Raw genomic sequence first — 26,958 nt, 5'->3', positions numbered from 1 at the left:
AGACTAACAAATTTATTTGAGCATAAGCTTTTGTGAGCCACAGCTCACTTCATCGGATGCATTCAGTGGAAAATACAGTGGGGAGATTTATATACATAGAGAACATGAAACAATGGGTGTTACCATACACACTGTAAAGAGAGTGATCAGGTAAGGTGAGCTATTACCAGCAGGAGAGCGGGGGAGGGGAGGGAAGGGAAGGGGGAGAACCTTTTGTAGTGATAATCAAGGTGGGCCATTTCCAGCAGTTGACAAGAACGTCTGAGGAACAGTGGGGGGTGAGGGGATAAACATGGGGAAAAAGTTTTACTTTGTGCAATAACCCATCCACTCCCAGTCTCTATTCAAGCCTAAGTTAATTGTATCCAGTTTGCAAATTCAATTCCAATTCAGCAGTCTCTCGTTGAAGTCTGTTTTTGAAGTTTTTTTGTTGAAGTATTGCCACTTTTAGGTCTGTAATCGAGTGACCAGAGAGATTGAAGTGTTCTCCAACTGGTTTTTGAATGTTATAATTCTTGACGTCTGATTTGTGTCCATTGATTCTTTTACATAGAGACTGTCCAGTTTGACCAATGTACATGGCAGAGGGGTATTGCTGGCACATGATGGCATATATCACATTGGTGGATGTGCAGGTGAATGAGCCTCTGATAGCGTGGCTGATGTGATTAGGCCCTATGATGGTGTCCCCTGAATAGATATGTGGACACAGTTGGCAACGGGCTTTGTTGCAAGGATAGGTTCCTGGGTTAGTGGTTCTGTTGTGTGGTGTGTGGTTGCTGTTGAGTGTTTGCTTCAGGTTGGGGGGCTGTCTGTAAGCAAGGACTGGCCTGTCTCGCAAGATCTGTGAGTGATGGGTTGTCCTTCAGGATAGGTTGTAGATCCTTGATGATGCGCTGGAGAGGTTTTAGTTGGGGGCTGAAGGTCATGGCTAGTGGCTTTCTGTTATTTTCTTTGTTGGGCCTGTCCTGTAGTAGGTGACTTCTGGGAACTCTTCTGGCTCTATCAATCTGTTTCTTCACTTCAGCAGGTGGGTATTGTAGTTGTAAGAATGCTTGATAGAGATCTTGTAGGTGTTTGTCTCTGTCTGAGGGACTGGAGCAAATGCGGTTGTATCGTAGAGCTTGGCTGTCGACAATGGATCGTGTGGTGTGGTCTGGATGAAAGCTGGAGGCATGTAGGTAGGAATAGCAGTCAGTAGGTTTCTGGTATAGGGTGGTGTTTATGTGACCATCTCTTATTAGCACCATAGTGTCCAGGAAGTGGATCTCTTGTGTGGACTGGTCCAGGGTGAGGTTGATGGTGGGATGGAAATTGTTGAAATCCTGGTGGAATTCCTCAAGGGCTTCTTTTCCATGGGTCCAGATGATGAAGATGTCATCAATGTAGCGCAAGTAGAGTAGGGGCATTAGGGGACGAGAGCTGAGGAAGCGTTGTTCTAAGTCAGCCATAAAAATGTTGGCATACCGTGGGGCCATGTGTTGGATCTTATTAAAGAAGTTCTGTATTAAAATCACAAATGAGTTTGATTCCCCATAGTTTAAATTCCAGGGTATTACTAATTAAGAGGTCTCTTGGTTTTTGGTACTGTTTCTCTCCCTCTATGTGTGAAACTTGCAAGCTGCTAATTGTGTTAGTACATTCTGAGACAGAGTCTGTTCTCAAAGCAATTCTTTTTAACAACTCACTCAGAGAGAGACTCAAAGCAATACTCTGTAACAACAGAAACAGCACCCAGAGACTCCCCGCCCTTTTGTTGTATTCATCTCGCTTTGTTAACAATTGTGATTAAAATAGAGATAGAGGATGTATGTGGATGGATGTTTAGTGTGGATAATAACTGAATGATCAGGGAGGTGCCAGCCTAAGAATCCAGTGTCCATCGGCTGAAGAAGGTGTCAAGTGGAAATAACCAGAGGACCCCCAGAGGTCAGACTGGAATCCACCCAACAGCCTCAAGAATGGGAGAACCAAAGAACAAGATAACATCTGGCAGCACGGAGCCGTCAGGAATGTGCCATCTGCTGATTGATTCAGCAACAGCATGATGAAGCAATTCCCATAGACTGGCATAGGAAGAAATTCCTATAAAAATGGACTCTAGAAAGTGAGAACTTTGGGGTCTGATTCTGCAAACCAACTTCCAGGAGCATCAGATGAGCATCTGACAAGGCCCTGCTCCCTCCTCATGTCCAGGCTACCTGCTTGGCAGGAGCAACTCTAAGGCTGGTAACTATGAGAACAACCTTGCAGAACCTGTGTTTGTATGAATGAATGTGTGAATAAATATGAAATTGAATGGAATGTTATAGCTATAACTAACTGCTTACTATAATTCTTTCTCTATTCACAATAAATGTGGCATTTTGCCTTTTCCCCTTTAATAAGATCCTGCTGGCTTTTATTTTATTGGTATAATACATGCGGGTACCCATAGTAGTGCTGCTGATTTGAAGGTATACATTGTCCCCACATGTGAAATAGTTATGGGTGAGGACAAAGTCACAAAGTTCAGCCACCAGGTTTTGCCATGACATTATCGGGGATACTGGTCCTGATGGCTTGTAGTCCATCTTTGTGTGGAATGTTGGTGTAGAGGGCTTCTACTTCCATAGTGGCCAGGATGGTGTTTTCAGGAAGATCACCGATGGATTGTAGTTTCCTCAGGAAGTCAGTGGTGTCTCAAAGATAGCTGGGAGTGCTGGTAGCGTAGGGCCTCAGGAGGAAGTCTACATAGCCAGACAATCCTGCTGTCAGGGTGCCAATGCCTGAGATGATGGGGCATCCAGGATTTCCAGGTTTATGGATCTTGGGTAGCAGATAGAATACCCCAGGTCGGGGTTCCAGGGGTGTCTGTCTGTGCAGATTTGTTCTTGTCCTTTTTCAGGGAGTTTCTTGAGCAAATGCTGTAGTTTCTTTTGGTAACCCTCAGTGGGATCAGAAGGTAATGGCTTGTAGAAAGTGGTGTTGGAGAGCTGCCGAGCAGCCTCTTGTTCATATTCCGACCTATTCATGATGACGACAGTACCTCCTTTGTCAGCCTTTTTGATTATGATGTCAGAGTTGTTTCTGAGGCTGTGGATGGCATTGTGTTCTGCACGGCTGAGGTTATGGGGCAAGTGATGCTGCTTTACCGCAATTTCAGCCCGTGCATGTCGGCGGAAGCACTCTATGTAGAAGTCCAGTCTGTTGTTTCGACGTTCAGGAGGAGTCCACCCAGAATCCTTCTTTTTGTAGTCTTGGTAGGAAACTCTCTGTGGGTTAATATGTTGTTCAGAGGTGTGTTGGAAATATTCCTTGAGTCGGAGGCGTCGAAAATAGGATTCTAGGTCACCACAGAACTGAATCATGTTCATGGGGGTGGAGGGACAGAAGGAGAGGCCCTGAGATAGGACAGATTCTTCTGCTGGGGTAAGTCTATAGTTGGATAGATTAACAATATTGTTGGGTGGGTTAAGGGGACCACTGTTGTGGCCCCTTGTGGCATGTAGTAGTTTAGATAGTTTAGTGTCCTTTTTCTTTTGTAGAGAAGCAAAGTGTGTGTTGTAAATGGCTTGTCTAGTTTTTGTAAAGTCCAGCCACCAGGAAGTTTGTGTGGAAGGTTGTTTTTTTATGAGAATATGCAGTTTTGAGAGCTCATTCTTAATCTTTCCCTGTTTGCTGTAGAGGATGTTGATCAGGTGGTTCTGCAGTTTCTTTCAGAGCATGTGGCACAAGCTGTCAGCATAGTCTGTGTGGTATGTAGATTGTAATGGATTTTTTACCTTTTGGTATGATGTCCATCTGTTTGCATTTGGAAAGGCAGATGATGTCTGTTTGTATCTGTATGAGTTTTTTCATGAAGTTGATAGATTTTCACTCCATACGGCTAAATTCAGTGCCTTGCATAATGACAGGTTTCAGAGTAGTAGCCGTGTTAGTCTGTATTCGCAAAAAGAAAAGGAGTACTTGCGGCACCTTAGAGACTAACGAATTTATTTGAGCATAAGCTTTTGTGAGCTACAGCTCACTTCATCGGATGCATTCAGTGGAAAATACAGTGGGGAGATTTATATACATAGAGAACATGAAACAATGATTGTTACCATACACATTGTAACCAGAGTGATCACTTAAGATGAGCTATTACCAGCAGGAGAGCGGGGGCGGGGGGGGGGGGGGGAGCTTTCTGTAGTGATAATCAAGGTGGGCCATTTCCAGCAATTGACAAGAACGTCTGAGGAACAGTGGGGGCTGGGGGTGGATAAACATGGGGAAATAGTTTTACTTTGTGTAATGACCCATCCACTCCCAGTCTCTATTCAAGCCTAAGTTAATTGTATCCAGTTTGCAAATTAATTCCAATTCAGCAGTCTCTCATTGAAGTCTGTTTTTGAAGTTTTTTTGTTGAAGTATTGCCACTTTTAGGTCTGTAATCGAGTGACCAGAGAGACTGAAGTGTTCTCTGACTGTTTTTTGAATGTTTGAACGTCTGATTTGGGTCCATTTATTCTTTTACGTAGAGACTGTCCAGTTTGACCAATGTACATGGCAGAGGGGCATTGCTGGCACATGATGGCATATATCACATTGATAGATGTGCAGGGGAACGAGCCCCTGATATTGTGGCTGATGTGATTAGGCCCTATGATGGTGTCCCCTGAATAGATATGTGGACACAGTTGGCAACGGGCTTTGTTGCAAGGATAGATTCCTGGTAGCCACTTGGGTCAATAAGGGGCAGCAAGATGTTAAAGAATATGTGCTGAACTTGCAACTTTTTGCAGGCTGGGAAAGCTGCTTTCTCTTATGAAAGACAATTCATATTTTTACATGTTATTAACATAGCACAGATTTTTAGACTGACACTGAAACAAAATTGTAATTTTCCTCGAGTTTGGAGAATAGCTTACCTAGTTCAGCAGCAGCCATTTCAAAGGAAATGCATTGTATCATTGCTCTTGACTAAAATATGTTCCCATGAAGCATCCAGGCTACCATTTCTGTAGAGGTATTTTTGTAAATATGCTCAATGGGTGGTTTTCAATTAAGTAAAAATAAAACTTCCACACCTTCCATTTCTCATAGTAAAAACTGCAGTGTCAAAATGTTTTTAATACAACCTGTTTTTTAATTGGTTGTTCTCAGATTTTATTCGGTATTTATCACTCTCAATAACCTGCTGTTTTACTGCCAGGAAACTTATGGGAATAATGTTAAGAAGGAATATCTGTACTTCAGCAATGATTCAGAATCTCTCTCAGCATAAAAAAGTATCTTGAATAAAAGTCAAGTAACTCCTCTCTTTACTTCTCTTTAAAGTGTTAGTATTTTCCCCGCTACAATAAAATGACAAGTGTTTTTTATATCTTTCAAACTTGCTATGATTGTGCTCTAAATGAACTCTTTTTCTGCTGCCATTAATGCTAACATTAGTGATGTGCACCTCAGGGATACACCTAGAATATATCTGAAACCTTACTTTTATACTTAGTCATGTCTTTGTCTAACAAGATATAAAATTATACAAAATGTGAAATTTAGAAGCCTTTATTACAATCTGTACATCTGAACTTTAAAACACTTTTTCAACTCTATATGACTATTTGTGATATAAAGACTATGCCACTTCTCAAACTGTCTATTTAAACTATATAGTTTATCCACATAAAAGCTTGCAGCATATTTTAGCTGTAATTATTGTTTTTCTGGTACTATTTCCCAAATGTAAACATTTAATGCTATCCTGTACAACAGAAGGAATAAATTGGCCTGGTTACAAATTGATGCAGCAGATTGCTATGTTTTGAATGGCTTTATTTAATCTGTAGTTTTCACTTTTAAATGTTCTGTTCTTTCTTTTCTCCAATTTTAAGGAGTCTGTCAGGGCACACACATAACTCCCATTAACATTAATAGGAATGTTACTGCACATTGACTAATAAATAAATGCCTACCTGATACATTTATTAAAAATATATATTCATGTAGTTCTCAGCACTACCTCTCAACAAAATGTTTGTGTGTGTGTGTGAATGAATTCCATCTAGCGGTCTTGACACAAATATTCTACATTAGCTACATAATAAGTATTGGGATATATAACTTTATAAACCAGAATGAAGCAGTTCAGGTTAAAATGGTACTCAGAAGTTGGGGGGAAGTACAACTTAGCCAATTTTCCACTATACGCCTTCTATTATTGATATTGGTTTTGCTGTGAAAATTTGAGGTTTTGAGACAAAAGAAAGGTTTGTAACTATCAAAATTACCCACATACTTTGTATCCTGTGTTATGTGGAGTTTTATAGAATGCTACACTTTAATGAGTACTTTCAGGAGGAAGTTTTTTGTCAATAATTTTTTTCCTACTGAAGTTTTGAAATCTTGGACTCAAACAATGCCCACTCCTTCAATCCTTACACAGACTAGTTCAAGATGAACCATTATGAATAGTTTTATTTTAAGAATGTGTTTCAGCTACAGATTCAACACTCATACCACTTAATAGAATATATTTTCCCACTATTTTTGAGCATGTATCATTAAAGAAATTACAAGATCATACAGAAGGATAGTGAACATTTAAAGCCCCTTCTTCTTCTAGTTATGCGACCCCCGAGCGATTTAGTTGGGATTGCTCTGGGCAGGGTGTTGGACTAGATGGCCTCCTGAGGTCCCTTCCAACTCTGTTATTCTATGATTCTTCTCATGAATTATATATACAATTCAGTAAATGCATTTGTGATAGAATATTTCAATTTCAACAAGAGCTGAAGTAATTGCTACTTGTTTTGTAAAAATGTAATGCATAGGCATGGTTTTGTAATAAATTGTAAATCTTCCTTCTGCCATGTTCATGAAGTACAACTGAATTATACATACTTTTTAAAAAAAAAACAATCATCCCGCATATTCTGCTTCTGTATTTGCTGAAAAATTTCCCCACTGCAACATGGGAGAGAAATCTATGTAACCTGGTAAACTTTAGTCAAACTTAATTCGTACATGAACATACATCAGTTTTCTTCATCAGTTCTGTGTAAAGTGAAACTGGCAAATGTTAGCTTATTACTGGTTCTATATATCAGAGCAATGGTACAATTCTTTTCATTATGCTGGTGGAAAAAGCACTGTTTTCCTGAAACTTAGCAGGGGGAGAACTCACCCCTTTCATTGCTTTCAATACAAATTTCATTTTCTGCCTTTATTTTCTCCTTTATAGAACTTCTGCTTCCCCAAAATTCCTATCCCTTTTAGGGCAACCAAAATCATTGTCAATTGACTTTACAGTGGCAGTATAATAAAGTACAATAAATGTCATAGTAATCAATGGTATGACTTCATTTAGAAAACTATGCTCAGTTTTGATCTTCCCAACTTAAGAACACAGCAGAAATAGAGATTGATCACAATCATTGGGACACAGAAAAACACTTATGTGAAGTGCTACTGGAAAAAAAAATAAGGGCAGTATACCTCAGAAAGGAGACGAACAAAAGATGCCATGATAAAAATATACAAAACAACAAATGGTATACAACACAATTAGACTGTGGAACTCATTGCCACAAGGTATCATAGTGGCCAATAACTTGCCATGATTTTTAAAAGAATCAGACAGGTATATGGATAACAAGACAGCCCGAAATTATAATAAATATATTAAAAACAAAAACAATCACCACACACACCTTCAAATTCAGGGCATAAGCCAACTTCTAACTATTGGGGATAGGAAGAAATTTCTTCATGGTATAATCTGTCTCCAAACTACCTGCTATAAGGCTTCTTCCTCTGAAGCAATTACTAGAAGTCACTCTTGGAAGCAAGATACTGGACTAGATAGACTGCTAGTCTGATCTAGTCTGGCATTTCCTGTGTTTCCTAAAGCTAATGATCAGGACACATAGGAAAATGAGACACAGACACAGGGATGCATTTTAAAGTGGAAGGCTGCATCTTTATGAATTTTTTTTTTTTTTAGGGGTAGGAGTGCTATGTCCTTCCCCACCTCCCAGCCCCAGAAAGTAACAGTCATTTATTTGGGTCCAGTGCTGTGGTAAGGGATCTTCATGCTAGAGCTGGTTGGGAACTTTCTGTTATGTTTTGTTTTTGGTCAGAAAATGCAGATTTGTCAAAACCAAAAAGAACGGTATTGGTTTTCATTAAATTTCTCAGTGAGGAGGAGGAAGGGATCACTCCCAGAATAGCCAATAGCCCAGTCACTATGGCACTCACCTCTGATGTGGGAGATGTAGGTTCAAGTCCCTAGTCAATTCAGATTACAGTCTTGAACCTGGGCTCTTCCACATGCTAGGCTATGGGCCATAAGCACTGGCCTATTAAGTAATTCTGTGGTGGGTCTCTTTGGTTTTGAGCAGCAATTCCTGTCTGGACTTGAGAAATCTTCTCAAGGAAGGGATATTCTGCCTGATTGGAGCAGGAGCTTGAGCCTGGGTCTTCCACATCCCATGTGAGTACTCTGACCACCAGGCTAGGTCAATCTCTCTCTCTCAATGAATATTTAACTATTTATTCAACGTGGAACAGCTGTAACAGAAGGGACTGAGAGAGAGAGACAGAGCTGGTTAGGGCATTCCGACTCAGGCAGAATAGGGTCTAGAATTTGGGTCTCCCACATCCTAGGTGAGTTCACTAACCACTCAGCTATTGGGTATTTCCGGGGTAGTCTGACTCTCATTGTTTGGTGGAAAAGGTCTTGGGTTTGTTCTGCATGAGAATGGGATCAAATGTTGAAATCTCAGTTTTTCCCCAAAATGAAATTCTTGTTTTCCAGCCATCCTTTCTTCAGGCCAACTAACCAATATTCAGGACTGACCCTCTTCAGTCAACTCCCTACAATTCCAGCCGCCTCTGAATCCTCTTACCCTCCTCCCACGAGGGGGAAATGAGGATACACATGATAGGTACCTCAGCATGAGAAGAGTTCAGTCTCTCCCTCCTTACTCCAGTCTAATAGGGTCTACCAGTACTCTCTGGTCTCATATTTACCTCTGGGAGCTGGTCTCTTTGAGGCTCTCACCTGCACTGGATGCCAGCAACAAATTGCAACTAAATTACAAACTCACTTACAACTTTTAAATGGCACTTATGCTTTATTTACTTAAAACTATCATCCGGCATGCTGCAAGTAAGGTGCAAAAACGCACCAGATCCCTTTGTGAATCCTGCTCTGAAGGAAAAATTCCTGCCAGACTCCAAAATCTGACAATCGTCAGGCCTACAGCATCTTGGAAATGCAATTGAAACTATAACTCCATTATAGGGCAGGACCACAACTGCATCAAGATGGTTTTACATACAGGAAGGGCAATGCACATACACAGCCTACCCAGTGACAGTAGAGAGGGGTAGTGAATTCTCTGCTCCTCTTCTGCCTCCCTTCTCCTTCCTTCCCCCATCCTCCAGTGCATTCTGGAGAAGGGCTGGGGGAGAAGTTCCCTGAGCAGCTAAGCCACCTCCATGTTCCCCTCCTCCTCTCAGAATCCAGGGGTTGCTTTACCCCGGCCAGTCAGATCAAACATTTGCTTCCCCACTCCTACCCCATTTAGACTTCACTACAGACTTTTAATGAACATCTGAAATGTCTCCCTCTATCAAGGGAGTGTAAACACGATATAAATCTTTTTTAAAAGAAGTCTGACCAAGTGTATAGACATTGATGACACAATCGTATATACAGATTCTAAACTCCACTAAACCCTTGATGAAATTTGCATTTTCTAGCAGTACTGGATGAAGATTTTAGCGGTGCAAAATCTGCAATGAGAGTTCTGGAAGATCACCAAAGGATTGTAGTTTCCTCAGGAAGTCAGTGATGTCTCAAAGATAACTGGAGGGCTGGTAGCTTAGGGCCAGAGGAGAGAGTCCACATAGCCAGACAATCCTGCTGTCAGGGTGCCAATGCCTGAGATGATGGTGTGTCCAGGATTCCCAGGTTTATGGATTTTGGGTAGCAGATAGAATACCCCCGGTCGGGGCTCTAGGGGTGTGTCAGTGTAGATTTGTTCCTGTGCTTCTTTAAGGAGTTTCTTGAGCAGATGGTGTATTTTCTTTTGGTAATCCTCAGTGGGGTCAGAGGGTAATGGTCTGTAGAATGTCGTGTCAGAGAGTTGTCTAGCAGACTCTCATTCATATTCCTACCTATTCATGATGACTATTGCACCTCCTTTGTCAGCCTGAGGAAACTACAATCCTTTGGTGATCTTCCAGAAAACACCATCCTAGCCACTATGGATGTAGAAAGAAAAGGAGTACTTGTGGCACCTTAGAGACTAACAAATTTATCTGAGCATAAGCTTTCGTGAGCTACAGCTCACTTCATCGGAGCTGTAGCTCACGAAAGCTTATGCTCAAATAAATTTGTTAGTCTCTAAGGTGCCACAAGTACTCCTTTTCTTTTTGTGGATACAGACTAACATGGCTGCTACTCTGAAACCTATAGATGTAGAAGCTCTCTACACGAACATTCCACAAAAAGATGGACTACAAGCCATCAGAAATAGCATCCCCGATACTATCACAGCAAACCTGGTGGCTGAACTTTGTGACTTTGTCCACACCCACAACTATTTCAGATTTGGGAACAATTTATACCTTCAAGTCAGCGGGACTGCTATGGGTACCCGCATGGCCCCATACTATGCCAACATTTTTATGGCTGACTTAGAACAACGCTTCCTCAGCTCTCCTTAACGCCCCTACTCTACTTGCGCTACATTGATGACATTTTCATCATCTGAACCCATGGGAAGGAGGCCCTTGAGGAATTCCACCAGGATTTCAACAGTTTCCATCCCACCATCAACCTCAGCCTGGACCAGTCCACCCAAGAGGTCCACTTCCTCAACACTACAGTTCTAATAAGTGATGGTCACATAAACACCGCCCTATACCGGAAACCTACTGACTGCTATACTTACCTACCTGCCTCCATCTTTCATGCAGACAACATCACATGATCCATTGTCTACAGCCAAGCTCTAAGATACAACCGCATTTGCGCCGATCCCTCAGACAGAGAGAAACACCTACAGGATCTCTATTAAGCGTTCTTAAAACTACAATACCCATCTGCTGAAGTGAACAAACAGATTGACAGAGCCAGAAGGGTACCCAGAAGTCACCTACTAAGGGGAAGTCACAGGCCCAACAAAGAAAGTAACACTATGCCACTAGCCGTCACCTACTAAAACCTCTCCAGCGCATCATCAAGGATCTACAACCTATCCTGAAGAACAATCCCTCACTTTAAGAGACTTTGGGAGATAGGCCAGTCCTCGCTTACAGACAACCCCCCAACCTAAAACAAATACTCAGAAGCAACTACACACCACACAACAAAAACACCAACCTAGGAACCAAACCCTGCTACAAACCCCGGTGACAACTCTGTCCACATATCTATTCAAGGGACACCATCATAGGACCTAACCACATCAGCCACACCATCAGGGGCTCGTTCACCTGCACATCTACCAATGTGATATATGCCATCATGTGCCAGTAATGCCCCTCTGCCATATACACTGGTCAAACCGGACAGTCTCTACACAAAAGAATAAATGGACACAAATCTGACATTAGGAATTATAACATTCAAAAACCAGACAGAGAACACTTCAGTCTCCCTGGTCACTCAATAACAGACCTAAAAGTGGCAGACTCCAATGTGAAACTGCAGAACTGGAATTAATTTGCAAACTGGACACCATCACATTAGGCCTAAATAAAGACTGGGAGTGGTCATTCATTTAGGTCATTACAAAACCTAAACCTAATTTCCCCCATACTAATTTCCCCCTAGAGTTACTCACACCTTCTTGTCAACTGTTTGAAATGGGCCACTCTCATTACCACTACAAAAGTTATTTTTCCTCCCTTGGTATCCTACTGTTAATTGAATTGTCTCATTAGACTGACCTCACACTTGGTAAGGCAACTCCCATCTTTTCATGTATTTATACTGCTCCTGTATTTTCCACTCCATGCATTTGCTGAAGTGGTTTCTAGCCCATCAAAGCTTATGCTGGATAGATTGGTCTTCCAGGTCCACGTCTCTGGAGGAGCCCCACCTTACATACTATTCTAGGGCTGGGGACCCAGAGGGTTCCAGGCTCTGGCCAGCCCCACCATGCCAAGATTGCCAGAGTTTCCAGGCTCCATGCAATAATCCAGGAGCCTGTTAGTCCAGAAAGTCCTGAGATACGTGGTTTTAAATAGGGTTTTCAGGTTCTGTGCTGCTGGGTCCACACAAAGGAGTCTGGAAACCCTGAGAACCTTGATTCAAGTGAGGGCTGGGCTCTCCGGATTTCCAGTCTCCCTGCCATGGACCTGTGAGCCTGGAAACCCTGGGGAATCCCAGGACTAGGCTGCTCCAGAGTTGCAGATCCTCAGAGAGCCAGCAGCAGCTGAGTAAAATTGACATTCTTGTCAGTTTTACCACTACTCGTTATAAGAATGTCAATTTTAGTCAGCTGCTGCTGGTCCTGGGGAATATGTAACATTTTTGAAATACCATGTGTCAGTGAAATGAAGAGTGTCTTGAATTTCTGGTTCATAAGAAATTACAAAATATTTGGTTTCGTTCCATTTCAAAATGAAACCAAATATCAAAATACTGAAATTTCTCAAGAACCAGAAATCTCGAGTTCTGGGCCATCTCTACCATTGCTATCTTATACTCTAAGGTGGTGGGATGGAGTGGAAGGGGGAGGACAACAGTGGCAATAGTGAATCTCGCTATGTGTGTAGCTGCTGTAAATACTGATTTGTAATGGCAACCCCTGAACTGGACTGACAGATAAGATTATTCTTATTTCAGAATTAGGCACTCTTGGGCTGTGGGCTGTTGTGCTCTGTAACTTTCATTTCAGAACTGAAGATCTTTATATCTTATTTATAAAAATTTCTCTGATATACAAAAAACATATTTTAAGATCCCTAAAAGCTGTTAGCAGCAGGGGAAAGAATGGGAATATTTTGAGAAAAAGCATACTTTAATATTTATCAGTTTCTTTTCACAGGCACGCAAATTTAAGAAATTTCACGATAATTAATAAACTAATAATGCAAGAAAATGTGTTAAAAATCTTAAAGTAGTTTCTTGGTGGAACTGAAATTTAAATAATCTCTACAACACAAGCTATATGGGCACTTTTCTAAGGTTCTTAAAAATTGAAATTGGAAGAAATATTCATTAAATTCTACTCACAATGATTCTGCATGTAATACCTACTGAGATTAGACATGACATTATCTAATTCATTTAATTAGTACTTAGTAATGCCTTATTTTTGTATTGAATTTAACAAAAAAAAAAAGGATTCCTTTTTGTCTACATAGATACAAGTGAAGACACAGTGAAATGAGTTAATTAGTAGTGGTTTTCAGAAAATTGGCACTTAGGGTTAGGTTAAATCCAACAATAAGTCACACTGATCCAATTCGTGGGTTTGCTTTACAACACCAAACATGCATGTTTATTTTTCTGTTTCATTTTAAATAAAGAAACCTTAATGTAATGGGTTGTATTTTTTTATTTTCAACTAACAACTTTCAGTCTCTTATACCTTGTAAAGTACTGTTGAGTTTCCATTTCACTACGGGCCTCCTCTTATTGAAGTCAAAAGGAGCTTTGCCACTGACTTTGATGGGAGAAGGATACAGTCATTAAAGTGTACACATTTCTTGCTTTGCTTGGATATCCACGAATTTCCTTCAGATAATATCAACTGATTGCCATGGGTGAAGCGTTGTTGTAACCTTTTTGGTCCCAGAATATTACAGAGACAAGGTGGTTGAGATAATATTTTTTTATGGGACCAACTTCTGGTGGTGAAAGAGATAAGCTTTTGAGCTACACAGAACTAAGGTAGCTCGAAAGCTTCCCTGTTTCACCAACAGAAGTTGGTCCCATAAAAAATATTATCTCATGTACCTTGCCATGGGTGAAGGCAAATACCTCAACTCAACCCTCCCTTGGAAGTTTGTCCCTATTTCACATATTTCTGACTCACCTCATTGAGGATTGTTGGTGTTTGTGCCTGGAATTCAATGATAGAAAACCAGGAGCCTCTTTGAAGAGACAGGAGAACGACTCCACTGTGCAGAAAATTTTGACTGACCTAATTCATAATACAAGTTTATAGTAATTCCTTAAGTTTCATATGCTTCCACTCACAAATATTCTTAAATCTTTATGGCTTTGATAGCTCAGACTGCTTTATCTCCTCAAATACCTTACTCATCTCTTGTGCAGAATGGTATCATAAGCTTTTCTAAAGTTCAAGTATTTAACACAATTTTCCATGTCTACATTTTTGAGTATGCCAAACCTTTAATTTATAAGTCCAAAGTGAACTTATCAGATGAATCAGATATACAGGCATCCAATTATATCTAACTACATATTTTGCACATGCAAGCACTGATTTAATAGCAATCACTGTCATGCTCCTGTACCAGATATGGACAGGCTACAGGGCTTCCTTCTGAGCAAGAGACACACCAGATGTGTTCAGTATAAGACCCTTTAATGTTCTCCCCGCATGGCTGAGGCTAGCTTAAATAAGAAATGTTACATACTTCACCAACTAATGGCTGAATAGTATACTGTGGTTTATCATTCCATTACAATCACTGAATCTGATCCTATTCTTAGACATTTCCCACATGTTCTAAACCAGTCTCTGTACCACCAAACATTTAAAAATGCCTAATTATCTGCATCCTCAGCCGTGCCAGAACATCACATCTGGGGGTGGGGAAGGTGGGGGAGGACAAAAGTGGCTAGAAGTCATTTTTGTGCTACCTTAATTTTGGGGACAACCAGGTGCAAGTTTGTTCTCAGGGCTAACTCATTGCAGCCTGCAATGGCCTCCTAAAAGCTGTTATAGTAACTGGATATCACTGGAAGGAAGCACAGTTTGGCCACACCCACTATGGCCCACAGCACATCCCCTATGATGGAGAGAAGGTAGGAAAGAGTGGTATGGAGCAGGTTATATCAGCTTGATGCACTGAAGGGATTGCCCTACACCACTTAGGAAAACTCCCAGCTATGCTCTTAGAACAGATTTAAGGTTGCTGTGTGCCACTGAAACAGCCTCCTGGGGGATGACGATCTGAATGAAATCAAAAGGGAAAAAAATAAATAAAACAAGCAATAATATTATGCACCAATAGGCAAGGAAGGCAAATCTGAAGACCAAGAGATCCTTCCTAATATTCAGTGCTTACCTGCCTTCCAGTATTTTTTTTTTTAATATCTCTGAGCTAACTTGATGAAGGACTACCCTGAGGTAAATAACGGACAGATTTAATAAGCTTCTGTCATTCTCTATTAGATTTCTGGTGTTCCAAACAAATCACTAGGTTAAAATAAGGGAATATTCCTGGCAGGCCAACCTTCTGTGACCTTTTGTGGAAAAAACTAGAATCAGCAACTTTCAGGCTTTTCCACAACAGTTTAAAGTGATACAAAATGCAGAAGGAAAAGAGGGGGAGAAAAGCTAACTTCAACAGGCCTGGGTAAACAAAGTCTTGTAGAACACTAAAGATTATGGCCATACAGTATTTTATAGGAACTAGACACTTCCAGTTTTAACATTCTTTGTTTAAAGCTAATTTATTAAGTAAATGTTATTTTTCTGCTAAATAGAATGTATTAAAAAAATTATTTACCCTATACACTTTGTTTTAACCACAGCCAAATCTATGACATACAGCAAACAGATGTGAAATTGCTTTCCTGAACTGAAACAGAGGCTGACTTATTTCATTACCAAAGCATTAACATGTGCTGCAGAAGAACTACTTCAGAAGACTTTTAGGCAGAAACTGCTATGAAGGCATGTTGGAAATGGCCATATGTTGACATATTCAAAAAAATAATGGCTACAAATCTTTACATAAAAATATCCAAAGCTAAACAAAGAAACTAATCCTGTATCCTTACTTAGGCAAAACGCTATTGACCTCAAAAGGAGTTTTGCTTCAGGAAATATTGGATTATTGGGCCAATATACTTGCAAAACTCCAAATTTCTATGCATGAACAGGGTTTTAGACAGATAATCAGCCAATCTGCACCTACTTTACTGGTTTTTGTGCACAAGTCAAGTGTGAATTTTTGTTAATGTAGCAGGAGCTCAAATAGTTTGCAGATGCATCTACTGTAACCTCCTGTGGAAATTCAAACCAGTGAGTATATACTTTTCCTTAGCCTGTGAACTGTACTTAAATAGCTTGACTCCCACCTTAACTTTCAGCACAGAAGAAAACATTTTAGCATCTTCAGACACTCCTCCAATGTAGAGTTTTTTGGTAAAAACAGGAGCATGGTCATTTTCATCCTGCACTTCAATAAACACCTTGGCTGTGTTACCTTTTTAAAAAAAAGAAGAAGAAATACATGAGGGTCTTTTGAGAATAAATGTTGAATGGCTCATGCTCTACCATTAAAGAATAGATCAACCAAAACAAATACACTGATAAAATTGTAAAAACAAATAAACCCCCCTAGGTAAGATAATTGCACAGTTAGGTTTTTTATGTTATTCTTGCATGTTAAAAGGTAAATTTTTAATGGCCAAATCCTCCTCTTACTCCAACTAAATTAACACTGAAAGTAGGGAGTAAGAGAAACACAATTTGGACATAAATCAGGGCCACTACATACATTTAAAAAAGATACAGTTATGGTATTTTACATTATTTTAAACATCAGTATTTTATCACTACTTATGATATACTCTTGGAAGCTTGGAGCTGAAATTTGCTCCCTTATCAATATTCACATTTTCCCTTTAATAGTGATAAAATATACATTACACAGTAGTTATATGTTAAAGGAGTAATAAACACATTTGTTGAGGTTTAGCAAAAATATATTATGTACACGAGTAGTCAAGCCTTGATTATAAATATCAACTGTTTTTCTAATTTGCACACAACTTTCTTTTAAAATTTTAATTATTAGTAACTAATTAAACACTTATTACTGAATTCTGATGTCGGACCAGCAAACCAGCACAAGGAGTATGTGCAACAGTGCTGACAGGAGCATTTTCTATATAAGAAAAGAGGTACTTGTGGCACCTTAGAGACTAACCAATTTATTTGAGCATGAGCTTTCGTGAGCTACAGCTCACTTCATCGGATGCATACTGTGGAAACTGCAGAAGACATTATATACACAGAGACCATGAAACAATACCTCCTCCCACCCCACTCTCCTGCTGGTAATAGCTTATCTAAAGTGATCACTCTCCTTACAATGTGTATGATAATCAAGCCGGGCCATTTCCAGCACAAATCCAGGTTTTCTCACCCTCCCCCCCCCCCCCCACACACACACACAAACTCACTCTCCAGCTGGTAATAGCCCATCCAAAGTGACCACTCTCCTTACAATGTGTATGAAAATCAAGGTGGGCCATTTCCAGCACAAATCCAGGTTTTCTCACCCCCCACCCCCATACACACACAAACTCACTCTCCTGCTGGTAATAGTTCATCCAAAGTGACCACTCTCCCTACAATGTGCATGATAATCAAGGTGGGCCATTTCCAGCACAAATCCAGGTTTTCTACTTTTCTATATAAGGCATTCTGCCAGCTCATAGCAGCATTCTACATTGCAGGCCAATGCAATATACTGTGGGGTGCTCTTTATACAGCCTCTGATACACCTGCTTGCTGACATACAGAATATACAGCTGATGGACTTGCTCCTGCAAGTTGCTAAGAATTCTCAATGCCTATTTCATTTATTGTGTTAGGTGAGTGAGTGCACAAGTGCATACTTGTGTATCAAGGATGTAGTCCACCTGGCTGCTTTCATGGTGAACAGGGTCCCTATGCTCCCTTCTGGCACATCTGAGGGCAAGATTAACCCTTAAATTATGTTTTTTCAAACTAATCTCAGTTACCTTGTTGGGAACACTGGGGCATGGCCACTAGGTAACTCGAGGGGATGGAAGACCACGAGTGTCGATGAAGCCCCCTCGCACTAGGCCCCGGTGTCCTTGCCCCCCCCCCCGCCCCCGCCTGGAGGCACTCGCAGCAGCTCTGCGTGCTAGGCCCAAGTGTCCTTGGCCCCCCCGCCTGGAGGCACACACAGCAGTTATGCTGAGAATCTGCAACAGTATGTTGCAGAGTCAGACTGCCTGAAACTAAGCAAGGCCAAACAGGGGAGATATGGAAGAACAATGCTGAATAAAGCAGCTTTATGTATAGTTTAACAAATGATACAGAGAATCAGGGAACTAGCTGGGAACTGGATTGGCTGGCTATATGGATACTTGGAGCAGCTTGCTATTGGATAAGTATGCTGGGAAAAAAGATGTATAAAAGCCTGTGTAACTTCCTGCTCTGTTGTACAGGATTTGAGATTCAAATCTCCCTGCACCTTTTTGAAGCTTCAAATAAACTTTTCTGCTTCTCCACCCCGTTGTGATTATTGGGTGTTGCACACCGGGTAACGAACCAACTCAAGCTGTTGTTCAGCCTCTCGGCACTGGGTGCCGGCAACAACCTCAATGAACAATAATTACTACAAATAATCTCCTTTCTTCACAAGAAAAACAAAAATCTTCTGGCAAAATGTACCATCCCATCTGGAACAAAGATTAACTTGTGCAGTGATCTACACAAATGTAATTTTGTCTCTTTCCATACTCCAGAAAGGAATCACTGTTGAAAATGCTGATAGCCAGTTTGTTGAGAAAGACTGCATTTTCCATTGACAAATCACTTCATTTCAAGTTGGTGCTCCTACTTGGTAGTAATCAGTGGTTATTTTGAGTGTTGTGCAACATGCTTACTTCATAGCCGTTGCCATTGTGTTTAAATCAGATTGACAAGGCATATTGAAAAGAGTGCAGTAGTGTGTCTTTAATAGATAATAGACCACTTCCTGCTTTGGCAAAGACACCGGAGATATGTTTAACTGAAGGCCTAGACATTAGAAAACCTGACGACATCATAAAAACAACTGAAGTCAAAGAAAAATGTTCAAAGTACAGCAGATTTAAAATGTATGAGGAAATGGCATTCCAGCAACAGAATAATCAGTTATTCCCTTTCCACATTGATCTGTACAGATAAAAATGAACAAGCTGTAGGTGCTGTCATTCCATGGGAAAATTGTTTCATAACAAGCTATCACCCTTCAATGTATAAAAAAAGGAGCTGTACTTTGACAGGTAACTTTGTTATATGTCGGAACAGTGTCTAAACAGAGAAGGTGGGCGAGGTAATATATTTTACCTGGCCAACTTCTGTTGGTGAGAGAGACAATAAAAGACATCCGATGTAGTGAGCTGTAGCTCACGAAAGCTTATGCTCAAATAAATTTGTTAGTCTCTAAGGTGCCACAAGTACTCCTTTTCTTTCTGTGAATACAGACTAACACGGCTGCTACTCTGAAACCTGTCAATAAAAGACATTACGTCACCCACCGTGTCTCTCTAATATCCTGGGACTAACATGGCTACAACAGCACTGCATACAACAATGGACGGTATCTGATCCAAATCTACATTTTATTAGACTGTTTCCTGTTTTGACTATTGCATTATTTATTACATCAAATTACAAATGAAGGGCCAATATCAGCCTTCTATAAAGGATAAAAATATACCTCTTGTTACACTGACAGCATACTTGGTTTTTAGTATTACCCACTGTAGTTTACTCAGAAACTGCAGCCCTGTCAAGAATAATGAGATTCTCAGGCAGTGTCTTCATTGCTGTTCCCCCTCAGGGAAGAAAGATTTAAGCAAGATTACAGGTAATGTGTGTAAGGGACCTTGACCTACTGAGTATAAACAGTTAAATCAATGGCTGGCATTGGTAGACTACTGCTGTAGGGAAAACTCTAATTGTGTCAAGCTCATTGCTAGTAATACTGCAGCACTGTAACCTGTATGAGTTATTTGTAATGCAAATGAACAATCTTTTCTCTAATGCTTGCCATTGACAGACATATAAACCAAACCATGATTTGGAAAAGTTTGGTCTGTATTTTGCTAGAAAACTCTTTTTTTTTTTTAGTTCTCTGCACAGCATGAATGTTGATGTATTCAACATCAGTAAAGTGCTCTGAAAACTTCATATAAAGGTCACTATATAAAAGCAAAGGGCTATTATTAGTGTGTCTACCAATTCCAGCTATTTAGAACCCTAACGTTCTTCAATAATTAAATATTATTTACATATATACTGTTGCTGCAGCTTTACACTTCACTCACGTTTAATTTCACTAACACCTTCATTTCAGCTCAATGCCTCATTTTTATGCACAGCTTATATCTCATTGGCTCTGACAGACTTAGGAAAACACAGCATCTGTGAATTGCTTATTATTTAACTCTTCCTTTTTATCAGCTTTCAATCTGCAGCTGAGTGCAACAAAAGGACTACCAACCAAACTACACACATTCCTTTGTCCTAAAATAGAGACAGCCTAAAGCAGCACACATTAAAATTCTTCATCAGTAGTATTCACTGCACACAGATCTATACTGTGGCTGTTCAGCAATAGCCTGCACTGGAGGTGAGAATTCATAGACTCTTATTATTAGAATGCATGGTGTGCATTTTCCTCCTGCAGCACCTCAACTGTGTGTGTGTGTGTGCGTGCGTGTGCGGAGGGTGCGGGGGAGGAGGGGCTGGTGTAAAGGGAGGTGGGGCCATGGCCCCACCATAGCCCTTCCCTCTATGGTTAGTCTAATTACAGCATCAGATACTTCCTGTCCTCAGAAAGCACAAAGAATGGGATTGTGTCTGATGTTTGGGACATAGGCCTATGTCATATAGGGACATAAGGCAGGGGGAAGGCACTTTTCCATATAATTAAAACTGAAGTGCTTACTCTGAATGAGATAACACGTGAATAGAGTCTAACTACTTATTTATTTCATAGGAAGGGGAAATTGAGAGAGAAGGTTTTAAAGGGAGACTTGGATAAACTGTGTGAGTTAGACAAAAGGATCTGTGGAGGGCTATACTTGAGTACAGTTAAGTAGCAGTGAGGAATCTGAAGGATAGCTATTAATCACTGCTAAAGGGCCATTTTCTCCTCAGTGGACCTGTACAAGCAGGATTTTATAATTGTACTATGAGAATTAATGTATGATTTGATTTCATCCTGCCAGCCTCCCTTTTTGAATAGCAGAAAGGAATGACCCTCTGGGACTATGGGATTCTGTTTCCCATATGTATTACAAATTGGGCCCTTTTAGTTCTTTGTTTTAAGGTTTAGTTAGTAAGAGACAGGATCCTGTATTGTGTCTACGTTAATTAGATTAGAGGAATGCTGAAGGCCCAAGCCACAGTGTGAAATGTTCTGATTATAAGATTTAGCAAGGCTTAATTTACAATGTCTTTTGCTCAATATAAAACACTGCTGTCTGTATACTTTTGAAGGTCTCTGTAAAAGACTGTTTGTGTGAATGAGCAGTGCATGCATCAGGAAAAGAAAAGTTGTGAAGGCCATTGTCGGAGCCAGATGGTCAAGGGAAGAGGAGTGAAGAAATGAATAAATTTAACAGACTTATCGATGCCAGAGAACCATCAATGCTCATCCAAGACTGAGGGAAGGCAGATTGACGACCCTGAGGTGGAGGCTGGCACCCCTAAAGAGAAGACAATTGATGAAATCAAAAGGACAAGATGGCCCTCTCAGAGGTGCTTTGGAATGTTAACATCAGAAGATAACACCGATTAACACAGATTGACACAGCAAAATTCATAGACTTCAACGGAGAAAAAAAGACTATAAGAACAGGGATGCTTTGCCATGGGACTTTGGGTTCATCTTGCCACTACTCCAGGAGCATCGGACCGTGACCGACAGAGCCTGGCTCCCCTCTGCCACCAATCTGGCTGGCCACTAGATTGATCCAGACTCTGGACTGGTAACTATAAACATCGACTGGCGGGACTGTGTGCATGGCATGTGTGTGTGACTGAAAAGCATATGCTAACTGCTGTATTCTCAATAAATGTGGCGTTTTGCCTTCTCCCCTATAAAAGATCTTGTGTGCTTCCCAGCCCGAGTTCTGTGTTTACCTTCAGAGAACTGTTTTGGAAAATGGAGGGATACTTCCCTGGATCAAAGGACTTAATAAGCATGTCAGTTAAGGGAGGGAAACATTGGTCTCTGGACAAAACAGCATGAAGTTGAAAATCAGAGAAGGAAATTGTTTTCAACTGATAGTTTCCTGTGTTCAAGGCAATTAAGATAAGAGGAATCTACCTATCTGGGCTTTGGCTAAGTATTCAGAGGAGATACGTTATCCAACCAATTTCTTTTAATCTGAGTTTCTCTTTATTTTTAATAATCTCATTTTAAAGAAAAATAGTGGATTGTGGGGTTTTCACACAGATTGTCTCAAAAGATATTAAGGTCCTTCAGCCTCTCAGGTGACAATAGGAGCTTTTGGAACCTAACCCCACACTCAGTCTTAAATATAGGAACAAAGATGTCCTCTCTCAGTGAGGTGTACTGCAAAGAGCTGTTGCAAAAAATGGGAGGAGACAAAGGACTGAGAAAGAGATAATTTTCTGGGGGGGCAAACAACTTATAACTGTGACTGTTCATGCAACATGAGAGCAGTGGCTCATAATTCATTTTCAATTCAAAAGTGCCAAATATAAGACACAATTCATATAGCTTTGGCTCAGATAAAGCAATTTCAGTATCAAGCTTCTGGGCCAGATCTTCAGCCCCATTCCATTCCTTGGAGTTGCTCGAAAAGGATCTCGAAAGCTGTTCTAAGGGACAACTGGAAATTCCCTTGATGTAGGTGAATCACTGGATGGCATAAATTTGGCATAACCAGTTCTAATTAAGAAGTTTCCTCCTCCCCCACAATGTGTGTAGTAGAATAGCCAGCCAGAGCATGCTAAAGTGCAGTGATTCTTCCTGGGAGGCAAGTAAAAGCTTGATGGAGGCTGGTTCAGCCTCCAAACAGCTCAAAGAGGATGATTTGGAGCCATACTTACTTCCCTCCTCCCTCACCTGCATGGATTTCTAAATTCTCAATTATCCTGGAGCAGTCTTAGGTACCTGTGTACTGTCACTTTATTGTTTGAAAAATCAAGTATTTCTTTTCAATATAGAAAGTTCTTTGATTATAGTCCCTCCGAAACAAGGAAAAGGTAAACTCTGCTAGAGTACATTTATTTATAATATGTGTTTTGTCAAAAACCCCATCAAACTGGAAATATATAATGCAAGAGAAAAGAATTACAGTTGTGCACACTTCTCCTTTCCCACTGCGAAATGTGACTGTTTAGAAGGGCATGATTAATGCTTCTAGTTTATGGAATAAAGAAGCTCTGCAGAAAGACATGTAGATGTTGGCAAAATGTATGGTAAAAGGCAGTTGTCATTAGGACACAATGATGCACACCTAAAAGTGAGAGATCATGATATGTCAGACACATATTTTTTCCCTTTAAATATATTACAATGGAATGGAGTGATTAAACAGAATTTTTAAAACATGTTTAAAAGTCTGAATGGCTGTCTTTGCATAATAGTCTCTCAGAATACCCCAAAAGGCCCATATGAAAAGATTATACTAATCCCATAAAATTTCCCTGACTTTTGATGGGAATATCCACCCATTTGCGCTCTCTTTTTGAGCCTGTTTTCTGACATTTTCATGATCTCTTTGGCCCCCTAGTGACCAACATGCTTCCAGTAAACTCCGATTTACCCTGCTGATCCACATTAAAATGCTTATCTAAATGTTAGGTTTCAGAGGAACAGCCGTGTTAGTCTGTATTCGCAAAAAGAAAAGGAGTACTTGTGGCACCTTAGAGACTAACCAATTTATTTGAGCATGAGCTTTCGTGAGCTACAGCTCACTTCATCAGATGCATACCCTAAATGTTGTAAATTTGTGTGGTCGATACTAATACTGCAGCATCTTGATTGACAAGGAAAATGAATTTGAACTAAAGTGATGTTGAAGTGTTTACCTAGCATTGTGGTATTAGGAGGATGTTATTAAGTTATGACTTGTGCATTACAAGATCCTTTTTACATCATGCTTTTACTAGTAATTATATTATGTTTGTCTTTTACAATACACTATGTCCCTCACACAACAGTAATTCCAACACTGGAAGTCTAGAATTTGGTTAAGAATGTGTGTTCATCTCTGAAGCGAATAACAACAGGCTCTTCTTTTTAATCAAACTGAATGAGAATTATAATTGGACAGGCATCAATAATAGTTTGCTTTACTGTGATTTTAATAATCTTCTAAAAAAACTTTGTGCTTTGGCAAGTTAAATAAATATTTACAACTGAGCTCAATCTTTGTATTAACAGATTTGGCAACCCCAAATAAAAATCAACAGAGCATATTCCAAGGGCATTTTGAGACAAACTGCTATGGGCTAGAATCACATACCTAGGACTCGGGTACCTAACTGCCTCTTTAGGCACCTGTCACTGACCTAGTTGACGTCCCCTTGTTGATCACCTACCACACTGCTGGGAGGGACCCAGCTTCTGAATTACACATACACTTAACTTGCTGGAGGTGGGCACAGTTTAGGCACGGTTCCTGGCTTTGGGCCTTGAGGCACATGCTCAGATGCAGACTCATATTTGACACTCCCTTGGCAATGGAGACCCTCAATCCAATTGCGTAGGCCTTGTAACTAGTGCCATCTTCCCCAATCCTTCCCAGCAGCTCTTGTACATTCCCAAGAATCCCAAAAGAAGCGTGAGCCTTCTGGCTTACAGGGGCATGTGATAGTGAAAGCCAACTTTGCACAGAATTCTAAAACTCTTTATTCTTTACTTAATAGCATGAGAAACACAGAGTCTATACAAAATAAAAGGAGTACTTGTGGCACCTTAGAGACTAACCAATTTATTTGAGCATAAGGTTTCATGAGCTACAGCTCACTTCATTGGATGCATACTGTGGAAAGTGTAGACACAACAAGAGTGTGAATTTACACTCTTCAAATTTTCAAAGCATGAAAAAATAGCTCCTCCCACCCCACTCTCCTGCTGCTAATAGCTTATCTAAAGTGATCACTCTCCTTACAATGTGTATGATAATCAAGTTGGGCCATTTCCAGCACAAATCCAGGTTTTCTCACACACACCTGTCCCCCCCGCCCCCAAACCCACTCTCCTGCTGGTAATAGCTTATCTAAAGTGACCACTCTCCTTACAATGTGTATGATAATCAAGGTGGGCCATTTCCAGCACAAATCCAGGGTTTAACAAGAACGCCTGGGGGGGGGGGGTAGGAAAAAACAAGGGGAAATAGGTTACCTTGCATAATGACTTAGCCACTCCCAGTCTCTATTCAAGCCTAAATTAATTGTATCAAATTTGCAAGGTAACCTATTTCCCCTTGTTTTTTCCTACCCCCCCCCCCCAGACGTTCTTGTTAAACCCTGGATTTGTGCTGGAAATGGCCCACCTTGATTATCATACACATTGTAAGGAGAGTGATCACTTTAGATAAGCTATTAGCAGCAGGAGAATGGGGTGGGAGGAGGTATTTTTTCATGCTTTGTGTGTATATAAAAGGATCTTCTACACTTTCCACAGTATGCATCCGATGAAGTGAGCTGTAGCTCACGAAACCTTATGCTCAAATAAATTGGTTAGTCTCTAAGGTGCCACAAGTACTCCTTTTCTTTTTGCGAATACAGACTAACACGGCTGTTACTCTGAAACCTGTCATTATGCAATACAAAATAAAGGCACCTATATGCACCTCATGGCCTCAGGCTCCTCGCCAATCTAGAGCATTTTTTGGGCTTGGGCAAAAATTGCTGAATACCTTAGAGATCTTTCCCCTGCAGCTCATGACTTCTCTTTCAAAACATGGAGTCTTTCCAGCTCAGCTAGTTTTCTCTGACCTCGGCTGGTCCACAGTTAAGCAGGATTCCCCGCCTGAGAAAGTATGCCTGTCTCTTCCCCTCTCCCACTCAAAGCTTTCTTGTTCCTGTTTCAGTGAGTCTCTCAAGTTTACCTGTCCCCCTACCAACACCAACTGCTGGTGTTTTTTCACTCTCCACTTTTACTTGTTTCAGAGTAGCAGCCGTGTTAGTCTGTATTCGCAAAAAGAAAAGGAGTACTTGTGGCACTGATGAAGTGAGCTGTAGCTCACGAAAGCTTATGCTCAAATAAATTGGTTAGTCTCTAAGGTGCCACAAGTACTCCTTTTCTTTTCACTTTTTCTTGAATAGTCATTGGGCTAGAAAAAGTGAGACTCACTTGATAGCCTGGTGGTTAGGGCATTCACCTGTGCTGGGAAGTGGAAGCAATGTTCTGAGAGAGAGAGAGAAGACCAGGAAAAACTGAAGCCTATTATTAACGTGAAAACACTGGTTAGCATACTATCAATCTGGTTTCTGCATAATACTCATCATTTTAGTAGCTGAGGACATTGGCATAGTATTGCTTTTTGAAGTGATAAGAACTTCTAAAATATGTTAGACTACATTCTGTATAAGACCAACCTACAGCTAAAAATAACTTAGGTAGTTGTCAACAGCTGACAAAACAGGAGCAAGGAGACATATCAAACATAACGTTTAACGAGGATGAAACTTCCCGAGGCCTTGTCTGCCAACTGTCCATGAAGGTTTTATTTTTAAACCATCTGTTTGCATCCATGACCATTTTAAGATAGACACCAGAACAGCCTTAAGGCTACCTCCGCTGAATCAGCCACAGAGGACTGTTAAACTTGGGCACCACATGTACAGTAGTGATAGCTCAAGATAAGATAAAGAATGACAACTATTGTCAGGAGCTGTACAGTAAGCAGATCTTCAGCATGACTCGAGGAGTCATGTGAACTGAGTTGGAAAAAAAAAAAACAATCCTAATGTCAAATGCTAGAAACTGTGAATACTGGAAGAAATTAGACTAATCCCTCAGTCTACCTTTGTACTCTAT

General features: G+C 40.5%; 1 protein-coding gene across 7 annotated transcripts in view; it reads right to left on the bottom strand.

The window, feature by feature from the left end:
• PCDH15 (protocadherin related 15) overlaps positions 1 to 26,958 on the bottom strand; it is a 1,356,473-nt gene that overhangs the window by 102,709 nt on the left and 1,226,806 nt on the right. For all 7 annotated transcript variants that reach the window (XM_048859211.2, XM_075130916.1, XM_048859220.2 and 4 more), the window contains one exon: positions 16,262 to 16,389. In XM_048859211.2, coding sequence (XP_048715168.2) covers positions 16,262 to 16,389 — 128 coding nt within the window. The remainder of the gene's footprint in view (positions 1 to 16,261; positions 16,390 to 26,958) is intronic.

Source organism: Caretta caretta, chromosome 7 (genome assembly GCF_965140235.1).
Source record: "Caretta caretta isolate rCarCar2 chromosome 7, rCarCar1.hap1, whole genome shotgun sequence".
NCBI lineage: Eukaryota > Metazoa > Chordata > Testudines > Cheloniidae > Caretta > Caretta caretta.
Note: the sequence above shows the minus strand (reverse complement) of the source record. Positions and strands in the feature narration are given on the sequence as shown.